The sequence below is a fragment of the Centropristis striata genome, chromosome 21 (genome assembly GCF_030273125.1).
Source record: "Centropristis striata isolate RG_2023a ecotype Rhode Island chromosome 21, C.striata_1.0, whole genome shotgun sequence".
NCBI classification, from domain to species: Eukaryota; Metazoa; Chordata; class Actinopteri; order Perciformes; family Serranidae; genus Centropristis; species Centropristis striata.
The window spans coordinates 11,633,280-11,652,471 of record NC_081537.1 but is presented as its reverse complement, the minus strand read 5'-3'; the positions used below and the strand labels follow the sequence as shown (position 1 = coordinate 11,652,471).

The following is a 19,192-nucleotide window of genomic DNA, read 5'->3' as shown; positions in this document are numbered from 1 at the left end:
TGTCTAATCTATCTGGTTTCTGACAAACATTTGGTCTTTCTCAGTTTTGCACTCCTGTACAGTCCCATTCATTAAGTTGTAAGCAGCCATGTGGAACACTCAAACCTTTGTCTGTCCACATCTACGCATTTGCTCCATATCTACACGGTGCTGTTTTTGAACCCTAAGTTTGAACCCTCAGCTATCAACCCCCTGGGAGGTGAGTGACAGCTTTTATATGCCATAACCCATGTAACTGATATGAATTAACATGACTCATCCAGAAATGACACATCACTTTCCAAAAATTAGCTCCAGAGACATCCCTCTGAGTCAAAGGCAACTTTTATTTTCCTTTAATCCAAACAGCCTTTTGACATAAAAACACGTACATTTCCATCATTTTTGGACCGTTCAGCTAATTAAGCAAAAGTCACATTTGACAGGTCCAAATGAATTCAGTGGAGTCCCCCAAAGTCATCACAAATGTTGTTTTCATGGACCATTTCACAGGCAGTTACTGGTCAATCACATTGTCGAGCATTCCTGTCGTCGCAGCCCTGATCGCTCTGATCCCTGAGTGACAATATGTTCTGGCCACGTGAAGTGTATCGGGGCGGAAAAAGGTCTCTTGTTCTGCCAATTAACATTCATGAGAGCATCCTTTCCAAGAAAAACCTCGACCTGGTTCAAAATAGCAGCTTGTTGCCATTGTTGGAGCCATCTTTGCGAACAGCTGCATCATGTTACTACAGCACCCCATCACTTACAACACTGTAGTTTGGTCTTTAGTTGTTGTCATTTGTTTCTTTCACAAGCTGTTTTGCAGGCAGGGATGATGAGATAAATCTGTGTGACCATTTAAAGCTTCTGAAATAGAAATGCTCAGGCTTAAAATCTCTGTTTGTTTGTGTCATGTAGCCAAATCACTGACAAGTTTCCATGTTTATTCATATCGACCTGGGGTGCAAAATACCCTTGAGGGGGCTTTAAGAATCTGTAGGTCATGAGGCAGTCAAGTAATAATATTGGCCTGAATGCAAGAACTCAGGGCTAAAATGAGTCATCTGTTATGATCAAAATCATAATTTCTAGTAAAATAACTCAAGAAAACATAATTATTCCTGCCTTTAGTGACTTTTCCCCAATCTAAATGACGCAAAATATGCGTTTGAAAGACAAACAATGAGGTTCTGCGTATACTGGCGGGGGGCATGATTTTAAACAGAGCTGAGGGGGTTTCCTCAGTCAAAGATGGTTGGGAACCAATGGTTTAAATGACAGTATAATCACGGTCATATGGCTATGACCTCCCAAAGGCATCCAGAGGTTATCCATGATTCACTCAGATAATGAGCCTCATCACTTAGGCTGTCACCCGCTCTCCTCCGAGGCCTGGGCTAATATTTGCAGCCAGCGAAGCACTGAAGGGTTACATGAGCGCTAATCCCATGCAACACTGACCAGTGTGATACATTACTGTAACATATGAATGATTAGATACTTATTCAGCATAATATTGGAGAGCACTGTGCTGTGTATGATCTGTGGGAGAAGAGAATTAAATAGCTTTGGAGTCAAAAGTGCGGCTTCTCACTTATATTCATTTAAATACACTTAAATACGTTTTCCCTAAAGTGCATCTTGCCTTTACTTAAAGACTGTTTGCTTAAGGGATCAAGGAAAAGCTACAAAAATAAATCGGCACCAGGAGACACCAGGCCTTGAATTCATCATCTTTCAGCACGTTTAAGATGAAAATGGTTAATTTTTGGTTCCTGAGTAGTGGCTATCATGAGAAAAACTGACAAACTTGTCCATGGCATTGCGCAACAATTTTTTAAAACAAAAAACCTAAATAGCAATCAAGTGCAGATCTACTATCTTTCAACCTTGACATGAACTCCACAAGTTTTCATGAGCATTGGCAGGACAGCTGGCTCTTTTTGGTCCAGATCAAATCTGCACCTACAAGTAGATGGCTCTTTGGTGCTGCCTTCATTGCCTCTTCTCTTCTGCTATTTCCTGAGTTCTCTCACAGTGTTTAGATGCAGTTGGGGCACAGCGCCACCTGTCCAGGTAGGTGAGCTCTGCAGGGACACAGTCTGCGGTGCGAGGGGTCGGAGCCGGCGCAACTGAACAGCAGCGGCTCCTGCTGAACGCCACAGTGTCGACCCCATGGGTTGTAGGAAGGAAACAGGTGGTTGACTTCCTGTTTCACACTGGAGCAGCCTATCCTGAGTCTGCAGAAAGTGGAAATGAAAGTGGATTTATTTTCAGCTGCATACTGCTTATGTCTTACAGAAAGCTAACAGACAATATAAAGGTCCTTTCATAGATAGATTCACAGCTCCAAACTTTATATCAAGCTGCGTTTCTCCTCATAACTGTACAGTTTCTCACCTGGAGAATGCAGCAGGACTGTTGAGGTGGTGAAACAATGCAGGCTCACACACGAGGGAGGACCGTTGACACACACTTACACACGACTGACCCAAAGGACCCAGATGCATCCTCAGAGCACTTTCTGGTGGCCAAGTAGGGACAGATTTACTGCAAAAATTCTGGAGGGATTTAAGAGAAAAGTTGACAACGCAGTTTCTCTTATCTAAATAATACAGCGAGGTGGAAAAGCTTTCAAGAACATCTTTTAGACCCTGTTTAGACTTTGGTTTTAGAATGCTTCTAGGGCGATTGGATCGCAAGTGGACAGATGAGACGCATTGCATTGCCGTTTGCACCTGTATGTATCATGCGTCTCCAAGGGTGTCCAGCTGACCACTTGTGTTTGTTACTTCCTACTTCATTTCTGCTAGAAGGTGAAATTGCCCTGCTATATAGTTGCTATATTGCAAGCACTACCCTCGTAAACGGTCCGGTAATCATATGAGTTTTCTTTGGACTGAATCTTTTGCCCAAATCGAGATTAGACCTCTGGTTTCACTTGCACCCCAATTACATATATCAATGCTCCTCTCCATTTTTACGACTTTTTTGCACTCTATCATCAAAATTACCACCACACATACTGCACTGATGGCGTATTTTCCTGTTACCCTACAAAATATATGTGGAAAAATTTGTCCTAGACCACCTCGGCAAGTGGTTTGATTAACCCGATCAAATGTGTCTTTCGACACTGTTTACACTCATACACTTAAACACTTACCGTTTACATGTATTTAGCGCTGACTACTTGTGATCCGATCGCCCAAGATGTATTCTAAAACCACAAGTAAACAGGATCTTAGACTATCATATGTCTCTGTACCTGGTGAGCGATATAACTACGAACCCTCTCGAGCATTCCCCCACAAGTGAACTCTCGGGGAGTGAAAGGCTTCACCTGCAAAACACAAGTAATTTTATTCAGCGCTACTTTCGCTTTATAGGGTTGTGTGTCAATATTCTGTATTACTGCTTGCTCTTGGGTCACCTCCGTGCGTAGAATGGCTCTGACAGCTTCACGTACATCAGTCTTGTTGGTCACATCTACAGTCCACACGTGAGGTTTGCCAATGAATTTTTCAGCGTAAGGGTGCTGGGAGGAGATCTGTCATCCAAAGTTATTAACTGTCCTTAGATCTAAAAGTGATGTACAATATTTGTATTACATTCAAAGTGACATTATTTACCTGTCTTGTGGTGGGCTTGCCTTTGTAGAAATCGCTGTTGTCTGATGAGTGTGGTGGGTCGAACCACGGCTGGAGGAAGATACAACCCAGGGCAATTGCCTCGATGGGAGCTGGGCCCTCATAGGGGAAGCCAAGGCCAACAAACACCTGAGGGGGAAGTAGATGCAGTTTCAGATGCACTTACTTCATAGCTTTATTCTATAATAAGCTCCTATCTGACCTTCGCTCTGCGGAGAAGTCGGAGGAAGTGTTCCTGAGTCAGCAGGCCGTGGTTCGTGATGAAGGTGGGCAGATTAGAGGCAAGTCCTGGAGGCTGGAAGACTGTAGCGTGGGTCTCCAGCTCTTCACTGATCACCTTCACATACTCAGATTTACCCTGGTTTATACACATACATGCAGAGACATACAGGACACAGTGTCTTAAGACCATCATGTACAAAAACTCTCTTGCAAACACACATATTTTCCTCTCAGTCATTACATACCTGCCACATGTAGTCCTGTTTACCGTAGACAACTGCTATCCTGTCTTTCCTGTAGGTGTCCGGCTCCAGCTCTTCCTCCCTCATTTCCTCCCTCACTGCCTCCTCACTCACAAAGCCCAGGAAGGAGTTGTCAGGAGTATGAGCTAGACATGGCAGACAGTTTACATGTAAAAAGACAACTAAATTGCACCACAGACGTTGTACTCAACGTCTATGGTCTCAACCTGAAACCAATATTGAAATCATCACAAAATGACCAATGTACTAGAAAACCCAGGGCTAGAACTTCAACTTCATTCAGAGTTTTGAGACCATGTTTACACTCAACTTTTTGAGTAGTATAAATAATAATTACTTTACTTGGGAACATGGGCAGATTGTTAGACAGTGGGCCCCAAAAGGCCCCACCAGCTCACCCACATAGGCGCAAGACACGCAGACCTTCTAGTTGTTTACCCTCTTGCTGTTTCGTGTCTCTTTGTAATTGTTTTGGTCTTGGTCTTTCTATTTGGCGGTTTCTAGTTGTTCTGTGTTCCTTTGTTGTCATTTTGAGCCTCTTCCTGGTTTGTATGGCCGTACATGAGTGGTCCTGTGCTCAGTAATCCCGGACGAGCCCCAAGATATGTTAAATTCCCAATCTGGGGAATCTAGGGTAAGGGAGTAACCATTGATGTAATATAACCCAGGGTAAAAAAGAGAAACAGGTCTACTGAGAATCAATGATTTTGTGAAGTCTTGAAGGTGTATGCACTTATTTTACTAAAACTTGATAAACGATGGCGCCCATGAACAAAAGTACTTTTGGACAGGCATTACAGACTAAATATTTCATGTGAAAAACATTTAAGATTAAACTTCTGTGAAGGAGGAAAGACATGCTGCGTTGTATAAATCAGCTGTTAGAGGAATTGAGAACTCTAGAGTTTGGCTGTTTGGATAGGCAGCTGCCACCCTGCTGCCCTCCGACACACTAAAGAAGGTGTGAAAGATGAGTATTTACTTTACAAGGAATGTGCCGCAAAGGTGTGTGTAAGCATCACATTGAGCTCTACAACGTGTGTGTGTGTGTGTGTGTGTGTGTGTGTGCGTGTGTGTGTGTGTGTGTGTGTGTGTGTCATTCTCTCCTGGATCAAGGTAGTTGTTTAAAATACTTTTGCCAAATCCCCCCTCATTCACCCGTAAAGCAGCTCATTATTTCCTCCTGGCTCTTTTTCAGCTCAATTTGTCCTCACTTGTCTCTTACACCTGTCTCGGCTCACATATCAGATTAGCAGAGATATGCAACAGCACACTGATATGATTAACAACATGCAACATGTGGGGGTTTGACGGGAAGCTGTGACGGCATGAAATTCCTTTTCTTTCTTGGTTTCAGTGTTTGGTACCCGTCCATCGACTATCCTCCTCTCCCCCACTTCAAAACAGAAGCATAAACACCCGCCCGCTCTTTTCTCAAGCTTCTTTCTTTCCTTTCCACTTCCTGTGTCTCTGTTTCTCTCTTTCTGCGCCTTCCCCGCCATCCGCTAACATCCATCCCTGTCTCCCCCTCAGCAGGACAAATAAACAGTGTTCCAGGCTCTCGGCCCAGTGCGTCCAGCTTGCGTCCATCTCCCGGCAGGGTGGGAAAGATGACAGGGAGAGGTGTTGGAATGAAAGCTGTGTCTGGGCACCAAGTTTATTTAACCTCGGCTATTAATCCTCTCACTGTGAGGACGCTTAGAGGGGTGTATGTGAAGAATCAGTGCTGCGGCCGGCAAGATGCAAATATGTCCGTAAATGCGTGTTGTGTAGTAGGTTGTGCATTTCTGACTCTAATATACTGATCATACAGTGTCACAGCTGTGGTCTCACACGTCACGTTTGCATGATTACAAACACAGAATACACCCAGACTTACGGAACATGGTCATGTACTGCAGAGGCTGCAGACCCCAGCTGCCCCACAGAGTTCTATATCCATGAGTGCGCACATAACTCCCCAAGTTAAAGGCTGGTTCAGTCCCAAAAGAGTCCAGGATTCTGAAGCGACACCTAGAAAGATTTTGGGGGGAAAATAGTTAATCACGCACAAGAAAAGGATTTTATCTCCTCATTCCCTGTTACATCAACTTCAATAAACTAAGTTATAATGAACAAAATATAGACAGTATAGTGGTGGATTCCATCTGTGTACTGTGTAAACTGTCAGCTACATTGTTTTCAAGCTGGGACTGGCAAAAGAGTTGAGTACAGAAATGTAATGACTGCAAAGATCCTGGACAGTATTTTATGGGACTTAATTATTTCCAAGAAAAACCCCCATTGGTCGCAATGGTGTAAGGAAATCTTGAGAGTACTTCCCTTGGAAAGACTCGGTGCCAAAATAAAAGGAAGTAAGAGCAGCCTCATAAATGTATGGCAGCCACTGGCTTAATTCAAAGAGGGACTACAAAGCTACAACTCTCTTTATGAATTATTATAGTCATTTTTACTGATTTACCTACAGTAATATTCATATGTTTTTATTATTTGATCAAGTTCATGCCTGTAGCAAAACAATTCCTGATAATTCCTGTTTGTTTTTTTGTTGTTTTTTATTTAAAATAAAACAAAAAATAATCATACTATCTCATATTTAAAGGCTTAAAGGATAGGGATAGGGTTTCTTAATCTTACTATCTACCATAACATTAAAGGTTTTCATCCCAAAGACCATAAAACACACTAGCACTGTGTCCAAAATGTAAAACAAAAATGTCATATTATTCAGAGAATACACAAACAAACATCAACAAGTATTTAGAAAATGATCGTCATACTGGTAATGCAGGAAAGCCAGTCCCATGGCGCCTTGAAGGTGAGCAAGACCATGATAGTCAGTGTAGATGAGGTCAAAGGTCAGGGGTCTCTGGATTGGACAACTGCCTCGGCCTGGCGCAGCACCTACCAGGCTGGACCAATCACAATAAACACACACACCATCAGCTGCTCAGCATCATTCAGTGTAAATTTATCATAGATCAAATATCTATTAGTACAAACAGTTGATCCAGTTAACTACTGAAATACTTGTGTTCATCAATGCAAACATTACACATAAAATTCAGCTTCAGATGAAAGTAGTGGTCAACCTGTGGAGTTGTCGCTGTGAGGTGCTGAAGGTTAGGTTGTGACCCAGGATTGTCAGGCAGGCACTGAGGTCAGCCCACTGGACCAGCTCCCCCAGAGGACCCCCTCTCTCCACCAGGGCCTCAAAACGCTGGCCAACACTACCAGCCAGGGCCCCGGGATAAAGCAGCACCTGATGATGTAGTGCAAAATCTATATTTAATGGATGTAGTAGATCTTTTCTTAAATTATATATTTTTTAAATTCTACCAAATTCGATGTAATTGCCAGAGGGCGACTCCACTGTTTGCCAAAAGACATCAAAAGTCTATGAGAAAATGACCCTACTTCTTACTCGCTTTACCTCAGTTAACATTTTCCTAATAAGTGTATGTTCTCAATTGCTGGTTTCAAGTCTTCTTCAATACAGCATGATATAAATTCATATTTCTAGATTTTTGTCTTTGCCCCTCTTATGTGTTCAGTTAAAACATTTTGGTTGCTTTAAGAAGTCTTGTTCACTGTTCAATTTTATTAAATAAGGAGTCAGCTTATCGGTATTTATCAAATTTTATCAAATGCCACTTCACTGGTTGCAAAAAGAACTCATATGGTATAGAAATCTATGAGAAAAAGACCCTTCTTCTCACTTTATTTTCTACCTCAGTGAACATTTTCCGAATGAGTTAATTGTCTCAATCAGTAGTTTAGATTCGTCTTCAACACAGCATGATGTTCATTTAGTATATTATGTAGCCATTTAGAGTAAAATAGACGATTTAGCAGTGTATGCTTTAGTGTGGGGCTACTTTTCTCTACCACAGCACATTTCTGTGTTTTTGTCTTAGAACTTTGACCCTTTTTATTTTTTAGTTAACTGCAACATGTTGGTCACCTAAAAATGTTTGCTTGTACTAAAAGACACTTTATGGAATCAGCTGATTTTTGCACCTTAGTAACTAAACTAGCTAGTGCTAGCTGATAATGTAGCTCCACCCTCTGGTGTAAATATAGTCACTTCTAGTTCCTACTAACTAACTAACTAACTAACTAAGTAGTAGTGTTGGAGTAATTCCAGACATTTAACTTGAAAATGTGAAAAATAACATAATACCCTCATCTGGGTGGAGGCGGTCTTGTTGCTGCTCTGTCTCATCCTCAGAGCTGCCTGAATCCACTGCGCAGACATCCTTTCCACTCTGGAGCGGATGAAGTTTACGGCAGGACCACTGTTGTTGCTGATTACCTCATGCAGTGGTCTCAGAGTTGTACGTATCTCAGCCTGTGTACAATCATAGTGTAGATCCACTTCAAACAGTTAGATACATCATTCTACACTCATAGTCCAGTGATACTCAGTGGCATGAGCCTGCTGTGTTTGTACCTTCTGTGTATAGGAGTGATGCTTCTGGTGCCATGGCAGCGCAGAGTGGTTTCTTCCAAGACGAGGGGGACAAAAGTCCTCTATTTGGCTAAGGTACGTCAATATGGAGCAGGTGGTACCATCCACCCCATAAAAGGAATAACAGGGGTCTGACTGCCAGTGGGCCCGCAGGAACTGCCAAAGAGACAGATGTTAAATCAGCCATAATAACAAGGGACATATTTGGTGATGTACAGTATTAATATGTCATGTGGTAATAGCCACTGTTTTAAAATTGTATATCCATATCCAGCTCATATACTGGGAACTAAATATTACACTTTAAACCGTAAGCCCGTAAGGGCACACAGAGCCATTAAGTTATATTTCCACTTTCTCACCTCCACTTTCTCCGCACACACCGGATACGCATGATCCATTGGCACCTCACACTTCTCATTGGGCCCTATGGGTAAGATATTAACCGTCACACAGTTTTTCTTTATGTGGCCATTTTGAATGCATCATTATTCCGCGTACCCTGGCTTTAGTAACAGAAAGCACATTGTGGAGTTAACTCAATGTGGGTAATGAACAACAGCGGATAATAACTTTGATATACAACCTCTCGACTGAATAGCAGCCATCAGCGGGATGTATAGTGCTGCCATGCGTGTAAGAAGCATTAGAGTAGAAGCAGTGTGTTCTCAGAGGCCCTTTCCCGTAAGCCCCCCACCATCTCTAGCCAATGTCAATCAACTGGAATGAACACACACACTCACACACCTGACCCACCTGCCTCCTACCAAACGTACCCTTTTACAGTGCTAGTCCTTGCCAAAATACACAGTCCTTAACTGTGTAAAACAACGTAGTAAAAGGAAAAGGGAGAAAAAAAGATAAGAAAACCCACAGGCGGAGGTGTGAAAGCCTAAAAACAGTGATATGCTATAGGAGCGCAGAAAAAAAAAGTGCTCCCTCTGCAAAAACAAGAGTATGAGTAGACAAGCTGGTGAAAGGACTCCTGGGTAATTCGGTCGTATTTTATGGGTGTGAGGTAATGTGAGAGGAGGAGGGTAAAGGGCGAACAGGCTGGTGATGGGGAAGTGTGTGTTTGTGTGCATGCGGGTGGCATGTGTGTGCATGTCGACAAGTGTGCACAGTTTGGTGTCTGTGCGGGCCGAGCTTTATGGATTCCCTTTTTCGGGAAGGGGCGTAAGCATGTAGCCACTCATCCCTGCTGCCCACACACACGCACACAAGCCCCTCGCGTGCCAACCAGGGTGCGTAACCCGACTCTCACCTGACACCTCTCAGGAGGGTCGTAGTGTAGATATAAACTTTTTTTCCTCCCCACGGCCAGTTGATCAGCACTGGCTCTGTGGGACTTGTTAAACTTCTATTCAAGGACTTCATCCCCCATAACCACCTGCACCCACTGCCCTTTAACCCCCCCCATTCACACCCTCCATTATCACAGCTTGTTAATTTCACTGTGTGGTTAACCTCTATTGAGGCTATGAACCGTGCATTTGGCTCAGAGTATCACACTACCACTGCAGTAAACCACAGAAAAGCATACAATTATTGAAGCTGGCAACATGCAGGGAGGGGGAAGTGTATTTATTTGGTGTAGCCAGAACATTAAAGCATATTATAACTGGAACAAACCCCAAAATCTCTGCTTTAGTTTGGACAATGAACTGCTTATAGCAAAGTGCATCGTAAAATTAAAGCTAAACGAAGCAGGATTTTTAATGCAACAGCCTGATAGACCTGCCGCACACACAGCTGATTCTTTGCCTGTCTTTATCATTTGGCTTCATTCACATCATAGAGCATCATGTTAATAATGGCGAGTCATGAGTCTGGATTTTTTTTAGATATAAAAACATCACATAAAATCTTTAAAATTACAAATTAAATTATAGAAACACAAGGAGTTTTTAGCTGTTTATTAAATAGTCTTAGTTGAATAAGAATGTCTCTTTATGACCTACATCAAGAAAACGAGACCATCAGCGTGAAAACTGGCTATTTCTATAGTTATTGTATGTCCTGAGGTGTGTTTTATTTATTTGTTAATTTTTATTTCATTTTCAATGTTGTATGTTGTGGTTATGGCTAACAGAGAAAAAGAAAAGAATTGACATAAGAATTTACCAAAATAAAAGCTGAAATGGACAGTGATGGATAGTATGGGGGAAACCACTAGTGAATCTTGGTCGGTCATTCAGTATTGTGGAGAGACTTGTGGGATTTAAAAGCGACCCTGAATTAACCCTTTTTCTTTCTAGACAGGTATGAACCTGGAGCCCTCAGTTTTCATCAATATATCCATTTTAACATTCTCACTATCATAATATTACAGTTATTAATCCTACATAGCTGCAAACTGAACTGCCTCATTGCTATGCATACTGAAAACAGTTGTGTGTATAAGAGAAAACATTAATTCAAAATCAGTTGTGTCTTTCTTTCGATCAATTCCAAAATAAATGCATGTGCTAGCCAGATCAAGGTACTTATGAAATGAGGCAGCAGTGCTCATGGAAACATGAGGTACCATCAAAATAAAAGTTTCTTAACCCATTAGCATTCACCTGATCCGCTGGTAGTACATCTTTTTATTTTTTTCAGAGGATGTAGTGGGCTCAATTTTAGGGCTACAGAGAAGATACTGATATCACATGACAAAAAGATCTGAGAAATCCACTGATACCAAAACTTTTCTTTTTTAACAAAAATTTTCTATGTTGTTCCACAGGTCTTGGTGTATTGATGTAATATTCTGGAAGGGTTTTTGGCTATTTTTATCCATCTCGAATAAAATAAAATAAAAAGCCTAATTCAGCACCAAATGTGTGTAACAAATTGTACCAACCCAAAAATTGCTGCAACAACTTATGAGACATAGTTGAGCATGGAAATTGACTTCAGAAAGCCAAAAATGTATTATCGTATACAACTTAATATGTTTACTTTATTGATTAATTGATTAATTAAGTCATTTTATTAGAGATTTATGACCACAACAACTTGTAACACAGTTGCACAGTGCTTCAGATCCCCAGCTTTCAGATGATGTACACCAATTCTATGTGACATTTATTGTTGACCTGCTATCCCCCCCTAAAAATCCACTGCCCACAACCCACAATTGTCAATGAAAGGGGGCAGAATAATAAGGGGTTGAGGAGGTAAAATCAGTCAAAAGTACCACAAATCATTTAAGACAAATTACAGCTGAAGATCAAAGGTTTACCTGTGTGCAGTTTGAGGTTATCGTGTGATGATGGTGTGTTTGACTCGTGGTGTTGATGCAGGCTGAGCTGGTCGAGCCTCTGAGACACTCTCTTCAGCTCCAACTCCATCAGACGGGCTAAGCCTTGCTGATCTTGTCTAAAGCTGGAAAACAAAAAAACAGATATAATGAGCTACATCTCTACTCCAACATGGTCTCACAGGAATCCATGAAATAGCCACGGATTTGCTTAACTCAAAATCCGTGGAATAGCCACGGAATCAGTCAAATTTCCGTGAAACTGACAATGCAAGTTAATGACAGTCATATCCCGTGGCTATTCCAACATACAAAGTGATTATGTACATTCACTGAGTGAATATTTAGATATTTATATATATTTCTCACTAGAAATGTGATCAAAATCCATTTTTATGCAGAAACTAAGTCAAAATATTGATTTTTTCACTAAAAATGACAGAACTGTCCGCCATGTTTTTTGTTCTGACCACCGGGACCTTGAAAGTCATGTGACTTGGAACAAACCAATAGGGAAAAATATCCATGGAGTATGGATTTGACTGTCATTAACTTGCATTGTAGCGAAATCCGTGTCAGTTTCACAGAAATTTGACTGATTCCGTGGCTATTCCTGTGAGACCATGTTCCTCTAATCTCATAATACCGACCTCCTGGTGTTCCATGAATTCTGTTTGTGTGGTAAGATATTGTAGAATACCTCTGCAGTAACAGACTGAGATCATCTCTGCTCAGCTGGGTGACGTCTCTCTCTCTGCTCAGCCGCTGCACCTGAGTACTCAGAGCCTCCAAGCGAAGAGCCAGCCTGCGAAAGCCAAGACCACGCTGACCTGTGAGGTAAAGTATAAACAACGTATGTACGATATGATATACTGCCCCCTATAATAATGTTTAAGTAGTAATACTGTGTATTATGTCATGGCAAATCTTGTTCTGTGTATCATGAAACAGCAGGGTTTTGTAATGTTATTTTCTTAACCTGATCTGCAAACACAGCAGCAGTTAAGACTATGTGTATTTTCCATGTTCCATGTAGGGGGTAATGGCATCAGGTCATTTTTACAGAGTTTCATTTTCCTGAAGCAGTCTTTTATAACATAAAGAAGTCATCATTTCTGACAACTAAATATATCTGAGTGTAACTGGAGCCTTGTGTTTTCAGAGCCCCCCTACCACCCACCATCACACTCATATTTCCATACTGTATTTTTCCTCAGACACCTTCATGTTTGAGATCAAATTGCTGATCTGTACGCTGTTCACAAACACCTGACATCTTCGGGATGATGACTGCGAATTAATTAACCCAGCGTTTTCCAACCTTTTTGGCTGGTGAGCCCTTAAAGCAATGCAACATCTCTTTGCAGCCTCTCATCGCAGGGAATGATTAGTCTGCAGACTATCATTTGGAAGCCTCAAATTCGGCTTTGTTGGCCATCGCCATCTTGGCTTTTGTCTGTCCCCATCTAGGTTTATTTGAGCCAGAAGTGATCATATTTAAAAAAAAAAAAAAAGAGGGTACAGGGTGCATACATTAACATCCAGCTGACTCCTTGGAGTGTCTTTTTGTGCAATTGAAAACTGAACAAGACTTTTTTTAAGCAACCAAAATGCTCTAGTTAAATTTCATGAACTGAACACATAAAGCTATAGTAATAAATCAAGTAAGAAGTAGGGTCATTTTCTCAGACTTTTTACTTCTTTTCGCAACCAGTGGAATCTCTCCCTGCTGGCCATTAGAAAAAAATGCATGTTCAATGCACTTCTGCATTGTTTTCTTATGAACCACTGCCCTAACAAATGATAAAATGTATTCTTACTCACAGAACCCACTGTTAGAAACAAACATTTTGCTATCAGGCCCTAAAATGTGGATAACACTGTCTATCTGTTACAGTACTTCTTGTGTTTGTTAGCCACATAGCTAGTTGCCAGACATTCTACTGTAGTTACCAGACATACCATCACTGTAATAACAGTGACTGTGCATTTTTAAAAGCCTGCTGGAGGGGTTTAAATAAACAATTTGAGATGGCAGGCGATGGCTATCTTGACTGAAGCATCCGTATGAGGCAAGGAGGACTGTTAAAAAAGTTGTGCTGGCAGTGAATGAGGAATATTGAGTGTTATATTGGGGGCTTGCAGGTGATGTTAGGGTTGTGCTGAGGTCAGAGTAAGTATCTCCTTGGGGATAGAGCTTTAACCTGTGATACACAGTAAAATCCACCAGACTGGTGATGTCACTTCATCTCTGTTTGCTCAGCTGATCACTATTAACCCTTTGGGAAACGGACGCAATGAAAGATGAATGGGAGGGAAGAGGTGGGATCTTGTTACAACTTGATGCCAGTTCTGTGAGATAACTACAGATATAACCAAATCATTTAAAATATATAAAGGTGTGTATGCATAGCTTATTAAATTATGTGTGTGTGGGTATGTGTGTGTGTGTGTAACCCTTACTTACACCAGTGGAAACAGGAACAAATGTCCTATATATAGTATATATACATAGTTTTCATAATACAATAATATGTTTTGATAATAAATAATATTAATCAACTGATATGAGCTTCCTCCATGTCAGAGGGAATTTATTTATTTTAATTAAATGGGACAATTAAGTTTGATGTCATTGCATGTCCTCATGTTCAAGTCTTTTCTTAAGAATAATTAGAACTATCATGAAGTAATATAACACGGATATTTTTTATAGTCCCAATATCACTTGCATGTTTTTCTTTGTATACATATGTATTTAAATGAGTTTTGTGGGAGGGAGCCTTAGATCTAAGATTTTTATTGCCAGCGGCTGCTTCTCTGTAATTGTTGTGCACATGACAAAAAAAAAGCTTAAAACTTGAAATGTGGGTGAAATCTTATTTTTGGATATCCCTCTTTTGTTTGTAAAGCAAGCCAACCTCCACAACTTAAATCTTCTCATGTCACTGCCAGCATTGGTTGGGGAAAAAATGATTTTAAACTTGACTAGAGCATCGAATTACTTGGTCAGACGGATGATGTTTCACTGAGAATGACTGAAATTGAGTATTTGGTCACTTTGGGCTGCATTAACTGTGCACACTGACCAACAGCTTCCCCCATGTGGTATTTTTTCCAACACATATCTGGGTGGCTCTTTGTACACAACTCGTGGTGGGTCCCTCAAAGCACCGAGTGATTTTGGGTCTGTGGCTGAGATGAACCCAAGGGTTTATATTGTTTCTTAAAAACTATTTTGTCCGAATTTGAGAAGAAAAGGATCGGGATGTTTAGATGGGGGAAAAAAACTGTTCAGTGATTACATTAAGAAACTCATTTATCATATCAGAATCACAGTTAAACCTCTGTATCTGGTTATTAACCCTCATAACATTAGTAATTTAACTGACTGAATAAAATTAAATAAAAAATTAAGGATTTAATTCATAATTGGGTTTCTATTTGTTCCAGCCAGTTCCATATAATTCAGAAGTGAATCAAGTTATATATATATATATATATATATATATATATATATATATATGTGTGTGTGTGTGTGTGTGTGTGTGTGTGTGTAATTTGATTTTATATATATATATATATATATATATATATATATATATATATATATATATATATATATATATATATATATATATATATATAATCAAATTACCTAATTTAATTGAAAAAGAAAACATTATCAAAAATTATTGAAATGATGCAAACACTGTTAAATTATTAAATAGAGTTCTAACAAAAGCAACAAATAGATCACTGAAGCTTATTGAGTCTGTTTCCAGAATACTCTTGATGGTGTTTAAGAAAGATTCATAGATCAAGAAGTCTGGGAGAGGCTAGGCGCCAGAATATGCAAATTAATTCCCCAGATGCAAGAGAAAAAAGTGCTGATTTTACAGAAAATCATGCTCTGGAGGAGATTGTTGACAACATTTGTCTCTTCTTTGTAAACTAGGAAGAAAGCTTTTGCCCAAACAACCTTGTCTCCTGCCCCCTTAAATACCCTCCTTTAGGGAAACAGTTTAGCCAGACAATTGAGTTGAACAGAGGCATTTTGGCCACAAACCCACAACTGTCAGACGCATGGGAGGACCCACCGCGAATTGTGTACAAAGCTTCATCTAACACTGGGAAGACCGTCAGACCAGGTCTGACCCCTGGAGATAAATCTGCACAATATACACTGCTGCAGCTCTATTTCTATATCAACGCATAGTGTGAAGACATCACATCTCACTGAGATTAGGTGATGTGTTTGTGTTGTGTTTATTTACGTTATTCATAATCCGTTGTGCTAGAACACCATGGCATGTTTTTACCTGGCATGAAAAAAGCTAAAGCTCCTGTTTTTGTTTGTGTGTGTGTGTGTGTGTGTGTGTGTGTGTGTGTGTGTGTGTGTATGTGTGTGTGTGTGTGTGTGTATGTGTGTGTGTTACCTTGTTCCTCAGGTGACCTCCCAGCAGGTTCATCTGTCGTCTCAAGTGGCACCCAGAGGCTCTGCAGCAGCAGGGTGAACACAGACAGGCCCAGACAGAGCACCAGGCAACCACTAGAGGGCACAATACACAGAGAAACCTCTTAAAATGCTGCAGGAAACAGCACACAGAACATCAGTAGGTTCCAACCTTTTTTTTCCTGAGGAACTTAAATACCCCATGACTCAAGTTATACCTGTATTTTGTCACTTTTTTATCTTTATTGAGCTGTCAGTGTTTAGGTTGGTTTAAACATGTTTGCATTCACACTTAAGCATAAAGTTTAAGCATTTATCCATTGTTTGAAGCTAATTATTTCAAGAATATATTCACTACTTTAAGCTATCATTTTAACTTTTGACTTTTAACAGACAATTTCAAGCAATTTTACATTATTTTAAACAGACAATTTCAAGCATTTGTGCTTTACTTTAAGCTAACAAATTCAAGAATGTATCTATCACTTTAAGCTTACAATTGTAACAGACAACTTTAATAATTAATACATTATTTTAAACTAACAATTTCAAGCATTTATCCAATACTATATGCTAACAACTTTAACTTTACTTTTAACATACAATTTCAAGCATTAATACATTATTTTAAACTAACAAATTCAAGAATTTATCCATTACTACAAGCTAACAATTTCAAGCATTTCCATTATTTTAAGCTAATTATTTCAAGAATATATCAACTACTTTAAGCTAATAATTTTAACTTGACTTTTAACAGACAATTTCAGGCATTTTTACATTATTTTAAACTAACAATTTCAAGCATTTATCCATTACTTTAAGCTTTAAAAATTCAGGAATGTATCTATCACTTTAACCTAACAATTTCAAGCATATCCATTACTATAAGCTAACAACTTTAACTTTACTTTTAAAAAATAACATATTCAACCATGTATCCATTACTTTAAGCTAACAATTCAATTCATTTCAAGCATTTATCTTTTTATAAGCTAACAATTTCAAATGTTTATTCACCATTGCTCAAGCTATTTGAATTACTAATTTGTCACCTTCAGCGAGCTATTTCAACCCAATTTTTCCATTACATTTAACAGTTAGCTACCAAGCCATTTTGCACTATGTATTCATTACTTCTAGCTATATCCATACATTTTTTAAGCTAACTTTAACTTTAAACTTAATTGCCAGCATACTTGATAACTCTTTTTCAGCACAATATCAATTTCAGGTGTTAGAGCTGACCCAGTATGATATAATTTATATTTTCTCAAATGAGTTGAGCTACAATCTCTGTACATCACATGGCCAGTCTTATTCATCATAATAAAAAGCACAGTAAAGTAGGATAAACATCTCCAGAAATGTAATCATTGTATTTTCATAATATGTTCATTGACTACATACTGGACATGACCTTTTAATAATTTGTGTCATAACCAACCAGTAAAAACTCCTATTAACTGCATGTATTTGATTTTAAGAGCGGATTTGATGCAGTAAAACTTTACAGCTTCACTTTGCCTTTAACCAAATATATTGAGAATGAGGAGAACTAAGTTGTTCCATGACTGCATGTGAGGACCCTGGTGTGTCAAAACAAATATCTGAAGCGTGATGTGCTCACTGCTCACATGGGCTCCCAGAATCGGTTTAACTGGGACAGAGAGAGCAGTCACTTTGCTCTCACTTTCATCCGGCCAGTAAACCAAGCAACCCTTACCTAAAGAAACACGACATAGCCAAGCTCAAGTACATGCACAAACAGTTTTAAGGCTCTCCAAGTGCCTATAAAGCTCCAGATTCAGATCCAGACAAATTATTTCCATTTCATTCAATCAATCTACATTTCATCAAAGTTGTCAGAGCACTCATCATATACAGTATGGAAAAGTAGCAGAGCTGTAAAGCTTCACAGGAGAAATCATGTTAAAATAGATAACTCTAATAGATAACTGTGCTAGTTGGCCTGATATCTATAGGTGACGTCACATACTGCGGATTCGGAGATTGACTTAAAAGAAAGATTTGATTAGAAATAAATTAAATTACTCATTACTCTTACTTTCAGCAAGCTAATGTAGGCTATGGATGAGACAGGGTGCCTCATCTAGCCTACTTTATTTTTTAACTACTTCCTGGCCACTGATTAGTCACTGATTTAATGATGCTGAGCCTTACCTGCGTGGCCGCAGTGCAACATGCATGGCCCTCTGTTTACAGGAAGCTCGATCTCACTGTCAAAATAAGAACATTGCAAATTCCACTCAGTTAAACATGCTATAAAATATGTAGGCTTAAAAAAAATATTCAGATCCCTAGTAAAAGTACTAATACCACACTGTGAGATTACTCCATAGCAAGTAAAAGTCCTGCATTCAAAACTTACTTCAGCAAAAGTACCAAGGTATCAGCATAAAAATGTACCTAAAGTATCAAAAGTAAAAGTACTCGTTAAGCAGAATGGACCCACTGAGATTGTTTTATATATTTCAATATATTATTGTGTTATTATTTTTGATGCAGTGATGTAAACAGAATTGTACTGTAGTCGGGATAGGGCTCATTTTACCTACTTAATAGGCTTTTATGTGGTTGCATTTATAAACATGCATGATAGTTTTAAATGTATCATGTTTGTTATGTTAAATCTTGATCTGAAAAATAACTAAAGCAGTCTGCTAAATGTAGTGGAGTAAAAAATACAATAAAATAACTCACCATTGTACTTAAGCACTTGAGTAAATGTACTTAGTTACATTCCACCACTGATTAAGTAATGACTTTTCAGCCTGTGTGTTTAACATGTTAATTAAACTGACTCAACACTAAACCAAACTGCTGCTGTGTGTCAGTGTGAGACAGACACAGAGTTGTCAGAAGCTCAGTGTACAAGACAAA

The 19,192-nt window shown here is 39.5% G+C and overlaps 1 protein-coding gene across 1 annotated transcript; it reads right to left on the bottom strand.

Moving 5' to 3' along the window:
* Nucleotides 1-323: 323 nt before the first annotated feature.
* LOC131959181 (alpha-1,6-mannosylglycoprotein 6-beta-N-acetylglucosaminyltransferase B-like) lies at nucleotides 324-18,498 on the bottom strand. The gene is made up of 17 exons (XM_059324281.1): nucleotides 18,473-18,498; nucleotides 16,272-16,384; nucleotides 12,533-12,662; nucleotides 11,815-11,957; nucleotides 8,951-9,015; nucleotides 8,571-8,744; nucleotides 8,301-8,468; nucleotides 7,210-7,379; nucleotides 6,898-7,029; nucleotides 5,997-6,130; nucleotides 4,100-4,242; nucleotides 3,835-3,990; nucleotides 3,615-3,761; nucleotides 3,416-3,532; nucleotides 3,251-3,325; nucleotides 2,383-2,543; nucleotides 324-2,222 (listed from the first exon to the last, which is right to left on the bottom strand). Exons 1-17 carry the CDS (start codon nucleotides 18,496-18,498, stop codon nucleotides 2,024-2,026), a joined length of 2,253 nt encoding a protein of 750 aa, XP_059180264.1. The 3' UTR covers nucleotides 324-2,023.
* Between the last annotated feature and the right edge of the window lie 694 nt (nucleotides 18,499-19,192).

Coding starts and splice junctions, on each gene's coding strand:
- LOC131959181 (XM_059324281.1), bottom strand. CDS start 18,498: ATGCATGTTGCACTGCGGCCACGCAG. Junction 7,030..7,209: donor TCACAGCGACAACTCCACAG/GTTGACCACTAC, acceptor TGATTGGTCCAG/CCTGGTAGGTGCTGCGCCAG. Junction 3,533..3,614: donor GCAAGCCCACCACAAGACAG/GTAAATAATGTC, acceptor TTTGGATGACAG/ATCTCCTCCCAGCACCCTTA.